This window comes from Salmo salar, chromosome ssa14 (genome assembly GCF_905237065.1).
Source record: "Salmo salar chromosome ssa14, Ssal_v3.1, whole genome shotgun sequence".
Lineage (NCBI taxonomy): Eukaryota > Metazoa > Chordata > Actinopteri > Salmoniformes > Salmonidae > Salmo > Salmo salar.
In genome coordinates, this window is record NC_059455.1 from 45,027,615 (window position 1) to 45,045,704 (window position 18,090).

Here is an 18,090-nt window from a genome sequence, read left to right on the forward strand (position 1 = left end):
CCAATATACCATGTCTAAGGACTGCATCCAGGCACTCCTTGTTGTGCGTAAGAAGAGCACTTAGCTGTATTATATTGGCCATATACCACACCTCCTCAGGCCTTATTGCTTAAGTAAAGTGCAACTGAATGCAATAAACAACTTCGCTGATAGAGAAACTTTTCTATTTGGCATCGATATTATCAAATATCAAATGTATTTATAAAGCCCTTCTTACATCAGCTGACGTCTCAAAGTGCTGTACAAAAACCCAGCCTAAAACCCCAAACAGCAAGGAATGCAGGTGTAGAAGCATGGTGGCTAGGAAAAACTCCCCAGAAAGGCCAAAACCTAGGACGAAACCTAGAGAGGAACCAGGCTATGAGGGGTGGCCAGTCCTCTTCTGGCTGTTTCGGGTGGAGATTATAACAGAACATGGCCAAGATGTTCATAAATGACCAGCATGGTCAAATAATAGTAATCACAGTGAACAGGTCAGGGTTCCATAGCCGCAGGCAGAACAGTTGAAACTGGAGCAGCAGCACGGCCAGGTGGACTGGGCACAACAAGGAGTCATCATACCAGGTAGTACTGAGGCATGGTCATAGGGCTCAGGTCCTCCGATAGAGAGAGCGTACTTAAATTCACACAGGACACCGCATAAGACAGGAGAAATACTCCAGATATAACAGACTGACCATAGCCCCCCGACACACAAACTACTGCAGCATCAATACTGGAGGCTGAGACAGGTCAAACATGTATTCTAATATCAAAATTGAGTACAAAGTGAAAATGTGAACATTTTGGTCATAAAGTCAGTCTCGTCCTAAACTAAGTGAGTTCGTCATGACTGACTTGAGGGTTTGGTTTTGATTTCGACAATGCTCACTTGTCCACTAACACAGGATACATAGCTGTGGTGATTTGTGCTCTATCCAATCCTACCGCAGAACACAGTCCGTGAGACAGACTAACCAGCAGAGCAGACTTTGTTTACATAAGACAACTTCGCACATTTTTTTTTCTTGACAAATACTTTATCAAACACTTAACTAGATTGCGTGACTAAGACCTCAGCAAAAACATCCAAATGTATTGCAGATTTCTTGAGTTCATTCTGACTTTTGAGGAGTGATACTGGCTTTGTTCCTACGGTGTCTCATGGGGGACAAACATCAGTAACTGCCACATCCAACCACACCCAAAAGACTGAAATCTCTTTTTTTTTTTTTTCTTAATGAGTGACGGACAAAAAAATGCGGAATCGGTGCGTTCAGTCCGCTCTTTAATCATGTGAATTGAAGGCTCTCTTTTTTTGGGGCTTCAGATTCAGACAGAGACGATGGTGGCTATTGTCCTCCGGTGAAAAGAGAGAGGACTTCATCTTCAACACAATTCCCGTCTTCACATTCTGGTAGTAGAAAACATCAGAGAAGCTGACTGTGTTTCAGTTGATTCATGAAGAGTAGTACAGGAAACTTGCCTTGTGTGTAATGTTTCTTCTTGCTCTCTGCAGTGGCTAGTAAGAACAATGTCTTCATGCCATCAAGTTTCTGGCAGTCTCCCACTGGGAATTCCGAGGACTCGGAGCCAGGTGAGGCATAGTGTTTAATTCCTATGGTTTCTCCTCGTTTTAAGTCTCCAGTATGTGACATGCATTTGTATGCTTGTGAACTGTAGTCCAGGCCAAAGCACCCTTAATGCACAAATAAGTTACAGTACAACTCAGTGGCAAGGAAAGCCAACAAAAAGGTATGACCATGATTTTTTAAAACTTTGGTTTATGTGCAGTCTCTCACAAATACCTTGATTCAAGATGGGTTCACATAGACAAGAAGCATACATTATAGGAAAAAAAAACCACAGGTACCATGGGTTAAACTTGACAGGGAAGAATGGCAGGACAGAGAAAAAGAAACATTGTTTTAATGTAGACATTGAATGTGTCTTACTCACACTCCTCCAAAGCACCAAACATCTAAATGAGGTGCTGAAGTAAACTTTCACAGATGGTTATTTTCCTCACAGCAAAAAAAATGTCTGTGCCACAAAACATCAAGATTGAAAGAAATTACGAAACCACAGAATAACAGAATCCCAGCTCAAAAGCTCCCAAACATATGTAGAATTAGTTTGGAGATGAAGAAAATATGACTTAATTTTGGCCATTCTGGGGGGGGAAAGGGTAAACTAAACACCAATGTGTATGATCTCCTAGACCTTAGTGACACTAGCTTTGAGGTGAGAAGGGAACCTCATTTATGTAGCTTTGAAAATGACCTTCATTCAAGCAGTTAGTCAAATGTGTCTTTCTTTAAATGTGTAGTGCTTAGTTTTAAAGGGATACTAAGGGGATTTTGTCAATGAAACCATTTATCTACTTCCCTAGACGAACACGTGGATACCATTTGTCCCTGCGCGCAGTTTGAATGATGTTGCTAACTAGCGTTAGCGCAATGACAAAGTCTATGATAACTGCTAGAAGATACCATTCACTGCGCTAATGCTAGTTAGGATTGCCTTGCGAAACTACCTCTAACTTCCATCATACTGGATGCAGAGACAAATGGTATCTCCATGGGTTCATCTGTGTTAATTTTATGATGGTATTAATGTACCCTCCCCACACGCTGAAAGATGCTATTTTTGTTTATGGTCTTTTTAACAATTCTACCTCCTGTTTTTTTTTTTTCTTGCTAGAAGAAAAGCCAGTAGGGTTTCGTTTAAAACCACCAACTCTTATCCACGGGAAGGCACCTAGTTCAGGTGGGTATTGGTGCCTGGGTATTGGTGTGTGTGTGTGTGTGTGTGTGTGTGGATTACAGAAAGCAACTCTAGTCAGGTTAAATGGTCAGGGAAAACTCCTAAAACGTAGATGTTACAGCATGTTAATATGATTGGACGTGCATGGTAGTAGTTTTGACATAGTCCGTGGTCGTGCATGTTGTAATATAGTACATGGTAGGTGTGATATAGTTGTGAATGGACTAGTTCTGTAAGGCATTCAGATCCAATCCATTAGCAGGTTATGTTCCAGGCGTCCCCAGTCAGAAACCCAAGGAGCAACTGCGCAGTGTCCTCCGGCCAGCCTTGCTCCAGGCCCCGCCAGCCAAGACCAACTCGGAGTCCACTAACGGGGTGAAGAAGTCGACAGATGGGAAGTCAGAAGGGTCGACCATCTTCCGTAACAACACTGAGCAGTCAGACGGCCTCGCCAGGTCACCGGTGAGGACTGTCGTCATGGTCCTGTTTTAATATGCAGAAGCTTGTGTAATGTGACAACGGCGTAGCAACAAAATAATTTTAAAGTGGAACGATAATTGAATGTGTCTCTATGGCAGCGAGTTATTTTTGCCTGTAGTTGCATGATGTTGTGACTGCCAAGACCTTCTTGGATATGATTTAGTCCAAATTATTACTGTCAAAATCAATCAGATGTTTTATTTTTTGGTTTTCAAAAAAATGCCTTTTTGGCAACAACAACATTTTAAAGTTGAATTCAATATATGTTTAATCTAGAAACGTGACAAAGAGGAGGATGGAATGAGGGACGACTGTCCTGCAGAGTCCTCTTTCGTGTTTGGACAAAATATCAAAGACAGAGCAAAGGTTCATATTTTTTGTAGGATGCTGATACTCCATTTAATTCACTAGATAGGCTGTTTTCAATATTTTATTCATTTTTGTACATTTTCTCAAATGAAGTGGATTATGATCTCAGTTTCTTTGTTAGCGTCGCTCTATTCTTCTCTCTCTGTCTGTGTCTCTCTCTCTCTGTCTCTAGTTGGAAGAGGGCACTAACGACGGCAAGTCATTGCCCCTGGCCTCTCAGAAGGAGGGAACTAACTATTTCTTAGAGTACATTGCCACCCCCAGGTAATGTAGTGTCCTCAGAGTAGAAAAATTCATATTACTGGCTTTTCAGACCACTTTACTCTTTTCACTATTTTGAAGGTTGAACTTATAATGCTCGTAATATTATGTTTTCAGCTACCTTAGTTTTTAAAAGCGGTAATTGTAAGTTGCTCTGGATAAGTGTCTGCTAAATGACTAACGTACTAATAATAACTTCTTGTTCTTCTTTTCAACCTTCCAGTTTAAAGAACGCCACAAACAATACAGACAAGGGGGCCAAATTTGTCTTTGGGCAGAACATGTCAGAGAGGGTTCTGGTGAGTAGAGACTGTTTTAGCGGGTGGTGTTGTCCTACAGGCCATGACAAACAGTAGAGCTGGTGGGAGATTGAAACCCTAGTCGATACAGCTCCATGAGAAATGGATCAACCTGGAACTGTTATGAAAGCTTGTAACAAATCCAATCGTACAGGACAATGTGTTTTGAATTGGGACTACAAAACCACACACATATTATGAGTGACCTTATCAGGAGTGGACTTTATTGTACTGTCGAGACACTGTGGTTGACTGGCTGCCTCCTGTGAGGTTGACTGGCTGCCTCCTGTGAGGTTGACTGGCTGCCTCCTGTTTTTTCTCAGAGTCCTCCTAGAGGAGGTGAGGCATCAGAAGAGGACTGTAAAGACTTACCGGCTCCCCCTGTGTCTGAACCCTCCTCAAAGGAAAACACACCAGAGAAGGGTAAGAGACACGCACACACGCATGTCTCGCAGTATAAATCTTGAGAGACTGGCTTTCTCTATCTTCACTACAGACTAGTGCTGGCCCCAGTGTGTTAATTAGTTAGATGTGCGTCATTGTGTGTGTTCCCAGGTAACAACGTGACTGAGTCACTGGAGGAGTCTGCAGCAGCGTACACCAAAGCCACAGCCAAGAAGTGTATCTTAGAGAAAGTAGACGTCAAAACTGGAGAGGAATCAGAAAGTAACGTTTTACAGGTCGGTGGCTAGTCTCTATTGCTGACTATGTTGGAATACATCAAGGTGCATAGTCTTAGGTTCTAAATAAACAGAGTAAAACTAATGGACAACTAGGGAAAGCTCAAACCAAGTTTATTCACTCAATGGTACAGACGGCTTAACAGACAGACATATTTACATAAGCACTTGGTATTTAAATCTTCCTCCTATGCTGTCTCTCCTCCTTACACATCTGGACAGCCAATACATCTCGGCTGCTAGTCCCGTGTGGCTCAGTTGGTAGAGCATGGTGTTTGCAACGCCAGGGTTGTGGGTTCGATTCCCACGGGGGACCAGTACGGGGGGAGAAAAAAAAATGTATGAAATGTATTCACTACTGTAAGTCGCTCTGGATCGTCTGCTAAATGACTTAAATGTAAATGTGTAAATGCTAGACAGGACTTTAGTGTTGCCTGTTCTCTCTCTCTTCATCTGACCTGACCCCGGCCCAAATTCCTCTCTCCTCTCCAACTCACGGCTGTCCTGTTGACTTGTACCAGACTGTGGCTCCTCTCCTTTCCATAGGATATCTGATGTCTAACAATAACATGTTCTGACAGAATGTAAACGTGCTACATTCCCCTCTCTCCCTCAGTGACATGAAATAAGGATATTTCATATTTGCAAGTTTAGAAGTCAGAACCCATCAATAGTCACTAGGATCAGTTTTCAGATCATAATGTATTAGATTACATGGACAGGGAGGAGCTGATCTAGGATAATGTATTAGGTTACATGGACAGGGAGGAGCTGGTCTAGGATAGTGTATTAGATTACATGGACAGGGAGGAGCTGGTCTAGGATAACGTATTAGATGGATAGGGAGGAGGTGGTCTAGGAGAATGTATTAGATTAGATGGACAGGGAGGAGCTGGTCTAGGATAACGTATTAGATTAGATGGACAGGGAGGAGCTGATATCTAGGATAACGTATTAGATTAGATGGACAGGGAGGAGCTGGTCTAGGATAATGTATTAGATTACATGGACAGGGAGGTGCTCGTCTAGGACAATGTATTAGATTAGATGGACAGGGAGGAGCTGATCTCGGATAATGTATTAGATTACATGGACAGGGAGGAGCTGATCTAGGATAATGTATTAGATTACATGGACAGGGAGGAGCTGATCTAGGATAATGTATTAGATTACATGGACAGGGAGGAGCTGATCTAGGATAATGTATTAGATTACATGGACAGGGAGGAGCTGATCTAGGATAATGTATTAGATTACATGGACAGGGAGGAGCTCGTCTAGGATAATGTATTAGCTGGACAGGGAGGAGCTCGTCTAGGATAGTGTATTAGATTACATGGACAGGAAGGAGCTGATCTAGGAGAATGTATTAGATTAGGTGGACAGGGAGGAGCTGATATCTAGGATAACGTATTAGATTAGATGGACAGGGAGGAGCTGGTCTAGGATAACGTATTAGATTAGATGGACAGGGAGGAGCTGATATCTAGGATAACGTATTAGATTAGATGGACAGGGAGGAGCTGGTCTAGGATAACGTATTAGATGGACAGGGAGGAGCTGGTCTAGGATAGTGTATTAGATTACATGGACAGGGAGGAGCTGGTCTAGGATAACGTATTAGATGGATAGGGAGGAGGTGGTCTAGGAGAATGTATTAGATTAGGTGGACAGGGAGGAGCTGATATCTAGGATAACGTATTAGATTAGATGGACAGGGAGGAGCTGGTCTAGGATAACGTATTAGATTAGATGGACAGGGAGGAGCTGATATCTAGGATAACGTATTAGATTAGATGGACAGGGAGGAGCTGGTCTAGGATAATGTATTAGATTACATGGACAGGAAGGAGCTGATCTAGGAGAATGTATTAGATTAGGTGGACAGGGAGGAGCTGATATCTAGGATAACGTATTAGATTAGATGGACAGGGAGGAGCTGGTCTAGGATAACGTATTAGATGGACAGGGAGGAGCTGGTCTAGGATAGTGTATTAGATTACATGGACAGGGAGGAGCTGGTCTAGGATAACGTATTAGATGGATAGGGAGGAGGTGGTCTAGGAGAATGTATTAGATTAGGTGGACAGGGAGGAGCTGATATCTAGGATAACGTATTAGATTAGATGGACAGGGAGGAGCTGGTCTAGGATAATGTATTAGATTACATGGACAGGGAGGAGCTGATCTAGGATAATGTATTAGATTACATGGACAGGGAGGAGCTCGTCTAGGACAATGTATTAGATTAGATGGACAGGGAGGAGCTGATCTCGGATAATGTATTAGATTACATGGACAGGGAGGAGCTGATCTAGGATAATGTATTAGATTACATGGACAGGGAGGAGCTCGTCTAGGATAATGTATTAGCTGGACAGGGAGGAGCTCGTCTAGGATAGTGTATTAGATTACATGGACAGGAAGGAGCTGATCTAGGAGAATGTATTAGATTAGGTGGACAGGGAGGAGCTGATATCTAGGATAACGTATTAGATTAGATGGACAGGAAGGAGCTGGTCTAGGATAACGTATTAGATTAGATGGACGGGGAGGAGCTGGTCTAGGATAGTGTATTAGATTACATGGACAGGGAGGAGCTGGTCTAGGATAACGTATTAGATGGATAGGGAGGAGGTGGTCTAGGATAACGTATTAGATGGATAGGGAGGAGGTGGTCTAGGATAATGTATTAGCTGGACAGGGAGGAGCTGGTCTAGGATAACGTATTAGATTACATGGACAGGAAGGAGCTGATCTAGGATAACGTATTAGATTAGATGGACAGGGAGGAGCTGGTCTAGGATAACGTATTAGATTAGATGGACGGGGAGGAGCTGGTCTAGGATAGTGTATTAGATTACATGGACAGGGAGGAGCTGGTCTAGGATAACGTATTAGATGGATAGGGAGGAGGTGGTCTAGGAGAATGTATTAGATTAGGTGGACAGGGAGGAGCTGATATCTAGGATAATGTATTAGATTAGATGGACAGGGAGGAGCTGGTCTAGGATAACGTATTAGATGGATAGGGAGGAGGTGGTCTAGGATAATGTATTAGATGGACAAGGAGGAGCTGGTCTAGGATAACGTATTAGATTAGATGGACAGGGAGGAGCTGATCTAGAAGAATGTATTAGATTAGGTGGACAGGGAGGAGCTGATATCTAGGATAACGTATTAGATTAGATGGACAGGGAGGAGCTGGTCTAGGATAACGTATTAGATGGATAGGGAGGAGGTGGTCTAGGATAACGTATTAGATGGATAGGGAGGAGCTGGTCTAGGATAACGTATTAGATGGATAGGGAGGAGGTGGTCTAGGATAATGTATTAGATGGACAAGGAGGAGCTGGTCTAGGATAATGTATTAGATGGACAGGGAGGAGCTGATCTAGGATAATGTATTAGATGGACAGGGAGGAGCTGATCTAGAGCGGTACTCACACTCTGAGACACATACACCCCGCCGACCAGTAATGTGTCTCCACACACACACACACACACAATCAGCAAGCCCTCTTTTGAGGACAAAATCTTTTTTTTAAATTACAGCTTTTCTGCTACAGATACATTTTACATACATGGTACTTTTTATATAAAGCAATCACAACAATAATACATTACCAAACACAACTTCTTTAATCCCAGGCTCTCATCCCATCCCACCTATCACCATAGACCACCCTCGTTTGGTTTCCATGTGCCATATATATATATATTTTTTGTGAGGTTTTACAAACATTTTGAACCTTTCTAATCGTATAGTATCCACAGATTGTGAGCTAAAGCTGAACCTTTTGTACGAGTATTATATTATTTATTGACTATGGCTTTCCAAATCGCCCAAAACGGCTATTTGTAAGGTTCATTTTAAGCGATTATTTTTTTATTTATGATTTTTTTTACCATTTCTGAACATGTGACCAGAAACAAGCTATATAGGGGCAATACCAGAATAAATGACCAAATGATTCTGTCTCTTCGCAGCAAAATCTATATATATATATATACTGCTCAAAAAAATAAAGGGAACACTAAAATAACACATCCTAGATCTGAATGAAAGAAAATGTTATTAAATACTTTTTTCTTTACATAGTTGAATGTGCTGACAACAAAATCATCAATGGAAATCCAATTTATCAACCCATGGAGGTCTGGATTTGGAGTCACACTCAAAATTAAAGTGGAAAACCACACTACAGGCTGATCCAACTTTGATGTAATGTCCTTAAAACAAGTCAAAATGAGGCTCAGTAGTGTGTGTGGCCTCCACGTGCCTGTATGACCTCCCTACAACGCCTGGGCATGCTCCTGATGAGGTGGCGGATGGTCTCCTGAGGGATCTCCTCCCAGACCTGGACTAAAGCATCCGCCAACTCCTGGACAGTCTGTGGTGCAACGTGGCGTTGGTGGATGGAGCGAGACATGATGTCCCAGATGTGCTCAATTGGATTCAGGTCTGGGGAATGGGCGGGCCAATCCATAGCATCAATGCCTTCCTCTTGCAGGAACTGCTGACACACTCCAGCCACATGAGGTCTAGCATTGTCTTGCATTAGGAGGAACCCAGGGCAAACCGCACCAGCATATGGTCTCACAAGGGGTCTGAGGATCTTATCTCGGTACCTAATGGCAGTCAGGCTACCTCTGGCGAGCACATGGAGGGCTGTGCGGCCCCTCAAAGAAATGCCACCCCACACCATGACTGACCCACCGCCAAACCGGTCATGCTGGAGGATGTTGCAGGTAGCAGAACGTTCTCCACGGCGTCTCCAGACTCTCACGTCTGTCACGTGCTCAGTGTGAAACTGCTTTCATCTGTGAAGAGCACAGGGCGCCAGTGGCGAATTTGCCAATCTTGGTGTTCTCTGGCAAATGCCAAACGTCCTGCACGGTGTTGGGCTGTAAGCACAACCCCCACCTGTGGATGTCGGGCCCTCATACCACCTTCATGGAGTCTGTTTCTGACCGTTTGAGCAGACACATGCACATTTGTGGCCTGCTGGAGGTAATTTTGCAGGGCTCTGGCAGTGCTTCTCCTGCTCCTCCTTGCACAAAGGCAGAGGTAGCGGTCCTGCTGCTGGGTTGTTGCCCTCCTACGGCCTCCTCCACGTCTCCTGATGTACTGGCCTGTCTCCTGGTAGCGCCTCCATGCTCTGGACACTACGCTGACAGACACAGCAAACCTTCTTGCCACAGCTCGCATTGATGTGCCATCCTGGATGAGCTGCACTACCTGAGCCACTTGTGTGGGTTGTAGACTCCGTCTCATGCTACCACTAGAGTGAAAGCACCGCCAGCATTCAAAAGTGACCAAAACATCAGCCAGGAAGCATAGGAACTGAGAAGTGGTCTGTGGTCCCCACCTGCAAAACCACTCCTTTATTGGGGGTGTCTTGCTAATTGCCTATAATTTCCACCTGTTGTCTATTCCATTTGCACAACAGCATGTGAAATGTATTGTCAATCATTGTTGCTTCCTAAGTGGACAGTTTGATTTCACAGAAGTGTGATTTACTTGGAGTTGCATTGTGTTTAAGTGTTCCTTTTATTTTTTTGAGCAGTATATATATATATATCTCAGCAAGAAAATAAACGTCCCTTTTTCAGGACCCTGTCTTTCAAAGATAATTCGTAAAAATCCAAATATCTTCATTGTAAAGGGTCTAAACACTGTTTCCCATGCTTGTTCAATGAACCATAAACAATTAATGAACATGCACCTGTGGAACAGTCGTTGAGACAATAACAGCTTACAGACGTTTGGAATTTAAGGTCACAGTTATGAACACTTAGGACACTAAGGAGGCCTTTCTACTGACTCTGAAAAACACCAAAAGAAAGATGTCCAGGGTCCCTGCTCATCTGCGTGAACGTGCCTTAGGCATGCTACAAGGAGGCATGAGGACTGCAGATGTAGCCAGGGTAATAAATTGCAATGTCCGTACTGAGAGATGCCTAAGACGGCGCTACAGGGAGACAGAACGGACAGCTGATCGTCCTCGCAGTGGCAGACCACGTGTAACAACACCTGCACAGGATCGGTACATCCGAACATCACACCTGCTGGACAGGTACAGGATGGCAACAACTGCCCGAGTTACACCAGGAACGAACAATCCCTCCATCGTGCTCAGACTGTCCGCAATAGGCTGAGAGGCTGGACTGAGGGCTTATAGGCCTGTTGTAAGGCAGGTCCTCACCAGACATCACCGGCAACAACGTCGCCTATGGGCACAAACCCACCGTCACTGGACCAGACAGGACTGGCAAAAAGTGCTCTTCACTGACGAGTTGTGGTTTTGTCTCACCAGGGGTGATGGTCGGATTTGCGTTTATCGTCGAAGGAATGTGCGTTACACCGAGGCCTGTACTCTGGAGCAGGATCGATTTGGAGGTGGAGAGTCCGTCATGGTCTGGGGTGTCGTGTCACAGCAACATCGGACTGAGCTTGTTGTCATTGCAGGCAATCGCAACGCTGCGCGTTACAGGGAAGACATCTCCTCCCTCATGTGGTACCCTTCCTGCAGGCTCATCCTGACATGACCCTCCAGCATGACAGTGCCACCAGCCATACTACTCGTTCTGTGCATGATTTCCTGCAACACAGGAATGTCAGTGTTCTGCCATGGCCATCGAAGAGCCTGGATCTCAATTCCATTGAGCACGTCTGGGACCTGTTGGATTGGAGGGTGAGGGCTAGGGCCATTCCCCCCAGAAATATCCGGGAACTTGCAGGTGCCTTGATGGAAGAGTGGGTTAACATCTCACAGCAAGAACTGGCAAATCTGGTGCAGTCCATGAGGAGGAGATGCACTGCAGTACTTAATGCAGCTGGTGGCCACACCAGATACTGACTTTAGATTTTTGACCCCCCCCCCCTTGTTCAGGGAGACATAACATTTATGTTAGTCACATGTCTGTGGCACTTGTTCAGTTCATGTCTCAGTTGTTGAATCTAGTTGTGTAAATATTTGTATGAACATATGTTAAGTTTGCTGAAAATAAACAGCAGTTGACAGTGAGGACGTTTCTTTTTTTGCTGAGTTTATATATATCTATCTATCTCATTCTGTTGGTGGCAAGAATTGTGTATAATTTAAATTGAAAAACTTTTGTACCAGTTTGTAAACCATGTGCCATGAAATTGGTACATCAAAAATCTCTTGCCATTTATTTTGCAACCTGTATGACGCAGCTGTCCACATTTTTGTCCTCAAATGAAACTGGTATATTCTATTTATGCCAATTCCTTTCAGCCAATTAGTATATTTTAATATATGGCAGGCAAACAAGTTCTCTACCTTCTCCCTTTTCCACTTGCCTCCTCCATGTTTGTGGTAATGCTGCAATCAGTTGGTTGCTAGTTTATATTGAACAGATATTCCCATATATTTTCTATAGCTGCATATGTGACATAGCTCCACTGTTTCTATTGTTAGGTTCTTATTTTTGAGAGTAAATAACTCCCAGACATTAGAGAAGCTTAACCAAGTTTAATTAGTTTAATTCTGCCCAAAGGGTCTTTTTAAAGCTGTAATTCAGACCGCCAAACATTACAGGTATATATATCCCACTTAAGACACTCCTCCTTCTCTCCAATCCTTACATCTTATGGTTCCACATGAAGAGGATAGTAAACCCTTATTACTCCCTTCAGGGGATCTGACCTGACCACCTGACTTCAACCCCTCCTTCGCCTAATGCACAGATGTCCATCTTCTTCCCCTATAGCAATCCTGTGATCTCCCATCCACCCAGCACATTCCACAGCCACTCTCTTTCTACAGATCTCACTCCTTTATATACTATGCGTCTGATCAATCATGTCTTTTAATATCTCAATGTTCAAAATGTTGAATCCAACACTTCATAATATCATTAGTAAATATAATAAAAAATATGTATTTTTGTTTTTAAAAAAAATTAAGAAATCACTATATTTGAGTTTAACCATAACATTTGTTGTAATATTTTCTGGAGGATGAAATTGTAAGCAGCTTTGTATGGCTTGTTTAAGAAAAGGTGATACTTTAAACAAAATTTCATTTTCAATTAGTGGGAAATGAGAAGTTGTAATCTGTATGAAGGTAAAAAGGCCATTTTTGAACAAAGGATGATCCTTTCTTAATAATCTACTGGAGAACCATTTTGGATTTAAGTACATTTACATTACATTTTAGTCACTTAGCAGACGCTCTTATCCAGAGCGACTTACAGTAGTGAATGCATACATTTCATACATTTTTTTCTTCGTACTGGTCCCCCGTGGGAATCGAACCCACAACCTTGGCGTTGCAAACACCATGCTCTACCAACTGAGCCACACGGGACAGTATAAATTATGTATGAGTGAAGCTTTTAGTGAGAGGTTTAAAGCTTTTAATGTTTTATAATTTTAGCCCCCTAAACTCATATTTTATATAATATATATATTTTTAACTAGGCAAGTCAGTTAAGAACAAATTCTATTTTACAATGACAGCCAAACCCGGGTGACGCTGGGCCAATTGTGCACCACACTATGGGACTCCCAATCACAGACAGATGTGATGCAGCCTGGATAAATAAGCACATTTTAATTTTCTCTGGCTTAGCATTCCAAATAAAATGAAATATTTTTTTCTCATATGATTTAAAAAAGGAGTCGTCTGGGGTAGGCAGCGCTATTACTAATGAATTAAACAGTGATAGGGCCAAAGAGTTAATCAATGTGATTTTCCCATAAATAGACAAGTATTTACCTCTCCATGGTTGCAGAATCTTATCTATTTTTGCAAACTTTCTATTGAAATTGGTTTGTTGTTTTGTTGTCTCTCCCTCAGGTCCAGTGCAAGTTGTTTGTGTTTGACATGACGGCCCAGTCGTGGATAGAGCGAGGTCGAGGGCTGCTCAGGCTTAATGACATGGCATCCACAGATGACGGATCATTACAGTCACGCCTAGGTAGGTACACAAACACACAAACCTGTACACATTAATGGATGTTTGTTTGTCTCAGTAACTTATAGGATAACTCACAATGTCTTCCTAAGAACCTAACACAGTCATCATGGTTTTTGGGATTGAACATTCCAAAAAGGTTTGAAGGAATACAATGCCTTCCGAAAGTAATCATAACCCCATGACTTATTCCACATTTTGTTGTTACAGCCTGAATTCAAAATGGATTGAATGTATTATTTTTCTCACCCATCTACACGCCATAATGACAAAGTGAAAACATGTTTTTAGAAATGCTTGAAAATGAAATGCATAAATACCTCATTTACATACAGTACCGGTCAAAAGTTTGGACACACCTACTCATTCTAGGGTTTTTATTTATTTTTTATTAATTTGTTCATTGTAAAATAATATTGAAGACAAACTATGAAATAACATACATGGAATCATGTAGTAACCAAAAAATTGTTAACCTCCCTGGGCAACTAGTCAACAGCCAGTGGAATCGCGTGGCGCGAAATACAAATACCTCAAATGCTATAACTTCAATTTCTCAAACGTATGACTATTTTACACCATTTTAAAGACAAGACTCTCGTTAATCTAACCACATTGTCCGATTTCAAAAAGGCTTTACAGCGAAAGGAAAACTTTAGATTATGTCAGAGTACCCTGCCAAAAATAATCACACAGCCATTTTCAAAGCAAGCATATATGTCACAAAAACCAAAACCACAGCTAAATGCAGCACTAACCTTTGATGATCTTCATCAGATGACACTCTTAGGACATTATGTTATACAATACATGCATGTTTTGTTCAATGAAGTTCATATTTATATAAAAAAAACAGCTTTTTACATTAGCATGTGATGTTCAGAACTAGCATACCCACCGCAAACTTCTGGTGAATTTACTAAATTACTCACGATTAACGTTCACAAAATACATAACAATTATTTTAAGAATTATAGATACAGAACTCCTTTATGCAATCGCGGTGTCAGATTTTAAAATAGCTTTTCGGTGAAAGCACATTTTGCAATATTCTGAGTACATAGCCCAGCCATCACGGCTAGCTAATTTGACACCCACCAAGTTTGGCCCTCACCAAACTCAGATTTACTATAAGAAAAATTGGATTACCTTTGCTGTTCTTCATCAGAATGCACTCCCAGGACTTCTACTTCAACAACAAATGTCGTTTTGGTTCCAAATAATCCATAGTTATATTGAAATACCTCCGTTATGTTCATGCGTTCAGGTCAGTATCCGAAGGGTGACGCGCGAGCGCATTTCGTGACAACAAATTTCGAAATATTCCATTACCGTACTTCGAAGCATGTCAAACGCTGTTTAAAATCAATTTTTATGCTATTTTTCTCGTAAAATAGCATAAAATTAATAATATTCCAACCGGGCGACGTTGTATTCATTCAAAGGCTGAAAGAAAAAAATTGAGAATTCACATGAACGCGCATCTCCAGTGTCACTGTTCTCAGCCTGACCACTCACAAAATCTCCTGCTGTTTTTCGCCCAGAGACTGGAGAGACGTCATTCCACTTTCTGGCGCCTTCTGAGAGCCAATGGAAGCCTTAGAAAATGTCACGTTACAGCAGAGATGCTGTATTTTCGATAGAGATGCCACAGAAGGAGAACAAATTGTCAGACAGGGCACTTCCTGTATGGAATCTTCTCAGGTTTTGGCCTGCCATATGAGTTCTGTTTTACTCACAGACACCATTCAAACAGTTTTAGAAACTTTAGAGTGTTTTCTATACAAATCTACTAATTATATGCATATTCTCGTTTCTGGGCAAGAGTAGTAACCAGTTTAAATCGGGTACGTTTTTTTATCCGGCCGTGCAAATACTGTCCCCTAGCCCCAACTGGTTAAACAAATCAAAATATATTTGAGATTCTTCAAAGTAGCCACCCTTTGCCTTGATGACAGGTTTGTACACTCTTGACATTCTCTCAACCAGCTTCATGAGGTAGTCACCTGGAGTGATTTTCAATTAACAGGTGTGCCTTGTTAAAAGTTAATTTTTGGAATTTCTTTCCTTAATGCGTTTGAGCAAATCAGTTGTGTTGTGACAAGGTAGGGGTGGTATACAGAAGACAGCCTGTAACGAAATGTGGAAAAAGTCAAGGGGTCTGAATACTTCCCGAATGCACTGTATACGTGTTCCTCAGTGATCTGTCTAATTACCCCGTCTATATATCAATCAATCAAATGTATTTATGAAGCCCTTTTTAAATCAGCAGATGTCACAAAGTGCTGTACAGAAACCCAGCCTAAAACCCCAAACGGCAAGCAATGCAGATGTAGAAGCGTGGTGGCTAGGAAAAACTCCCTAGAAAGGCAGGAACCTAGGAAGAAACCTAGAGAGGAACCAGGCTCTGAGGGGTGGCCAGTCTTCTTCTGGCTGTGCCGGGTGGAGATTAAAAGAGTACATTGCCAATTTAAAGGCCAGATTGAACATCTTGAAGAACAAACATTCATAGATGACCAGCAGGGTCAAATAATAATCACAGTGGTTGTAGAGGGTGCAACAGATCAGTACCTCAGGAGTAAATGACAGTTGGCTTTTCATAGCCAAGCATTCAGAGGTCGAGACAGCAGGTGCGGTAGAGAGGGAGTCGAAAACAGTAGGTCTGGGACAAGGTAGCACGTTCAGTGAACAGGTCAGGGTTCCATAGCCGCAGGCAGAACAGTTGAAACTGGAGCAGCAGCACGACCAGGTGGACTGGGGAGAGCAAAGAGTCATCAGGCCAGGTAGTGCTGAGGCATGATCCTTGGGCTCAAGTCCTCTGGGAGAGAGGGAAAGAATTAGAGGGATCACACAGGACACCAGATATAACAGACAGACCCTAGCCCCCCGGCACAGACTATTGCAGCATAGATACTGAGACAGTGGGTCGGTGGACACTGTGGCCCTGTCCTGACGATACCCCCAGACAGGGCCAACCAGGCAGGATATAACCCCACCCACTTTGCCAAAAACAGACCCCCCCACCACTAGAGGGATATCAACAGACCACCAAATTACTACCCTGAGACCTGGCTGCGTATTGCCCACAAAGATGTCTTCCACACTGTGTTCCCCAGTGATCTGGCTGTAACTACCCTGTATATATCTGTTCTCCAGTGATCTGGCTGTAACTAGGTGACCTAAACTGGGACATGCTTAACACCCCAGCCACCCTACAATCTAAGCTTGATGCCCTCAATCTCACACAAATCATCAATGAACCTACCAGGTACCACCCCAAAGCCGTAAACACGGGCACCCTCATAGATATCATCCTAACCAACTTGCCCTCTAAATACACCTCTGCTGTTTTCAACCAAGATCTCAGCGATCACTGCCTCATTGCCTGCATCCGTAATGGGTCAGCGGTCAAATGACCTCCACTCATCACTGTCAAACGCTCCCTGAAACACTTCAGCGAGCAGGCCTTTCTAATCGACCTGGCCTGGGTATCCTGGAATGATATTGACCTCATCCCGTCAGTAGAGGATGCCTGGTTATTTTAAAAAAATGCCTTCCTCACCATCTTAAATAAGCATGTCCCATTCAAGAAATGTATAACCAGGAACAAATATAGCCCTTGGTTCTCTCCAGACCTGACTGCCCTTAACCAACACAAAAACATCCTGTGGCGTTCTGCATTAGCATCGAACAGCCCCCGTGATATGCAACTTTTCAGGGAAGTTAGAAACCAATATACACAGGCAGTTAGAAAAGTAAAGGCTAACTTTTTCAAGCATAAATATACTTCCTGCAACACAAACTCAAAAAAGTTCTGGAACACTGTAAAGTCCTTGGAGAATAAGAGCACCTCCTCCCAGCTGCCCCCTGCAATGAGGATAGGAAACTGTCACCACCGATAAATCCACTATAATTGAGAATTTCAATAAGCATTTTTCTACGGCATGCCATGCTTTCCACCTGGCTACCCCTACCCCGGTCAACAGCACTGCACCCCCCACAGCAACTTGCCCAAGCCTTCCCCATTTCTCCTTCTCCCAAATCCAGTCAGCTGATGTTCTGAAAGAGCTGCAAAATCTGGACCCCTACAAATCAGCCGGGCTAGACAATCTGGACCAATCTGCCGAAATTGTTGCAACCCCTATTACTAGCCTGTTCAACCTCTTTCATGTCGTCTGAGATTCCCAAAGATTGGAAAGCATCTGCGGTCATCCCCCTCTTCAAAGGGGGGGACACTCTTGACCCAACTGCTACAGACCAAAATCTATCCTACCCTGCCTTTTGAAAGCCAAGTCAACAAATAGATT

The 18,090-nt window shown here is 42.9% G+C and overlaps 1 protein-coding gene across 18 annotated transcripts in view; it reads left to right on the top strand.

Annotated features, from left to right (window-relative positions):
• LOC106569622 (ran-binding protein 3) overlaps positions 1 to 18,090 on the top strand; it is a 33,664-nt gene that overhangs the window by 8,025 nt on the left and 7,549 nt on the right. For 5 of the 18 annotated variants that reach the window (XM_014141171.2, XM_014141167.2, XM_045694451.1 and 2 more), the window contains 10 exons: positions 1,310 to 1,396; positions 1,499 to 1,576; positions 2,683 to 2,748; positions 3,005 to 3,207; positions 3,502 to 3,591; positions 3,767 to 3,858; positions 4,079 to 4,154; positions 4,478 to 4,577; positions 4,710 to 4,834; positions 13,666 to 13,786. In XM_014141171.2, coding sequence (XP_013996646.1) covers positions 1,310 to 1,396; positions 1,499 to 1,576; positions 2,683 to 2,748; positions 3,005 to 3,207; positions 3,502 to 3,591; positions 3,767 to 3,858; positions 4,079 to 4,154; positions 4,478 to 4,577; positions 4,710 to 4,834; positions 13,666 to 13,786 — 1,038 coding nt within the window. The remainder of the gene's footprint in view (positions 1 to 1,309; positions 1,397 to 1,498; positions 1,577 to 2,682; positions 2,749 to 3,004; positions 3,208 to 3,501; positions 3,592 to 3,766; positions 3,859 to 4,078; positions 4,155 to 4,477; positions 4,578 to 4,709; positions 4,835 to 13,665; positions 13,787 to 18,090) is intronic. The other 13 variants (XM_014141174.2, XM_045694457.1, XM_014141172.2 and 10 more) reach the window with 9 other exon arrangements.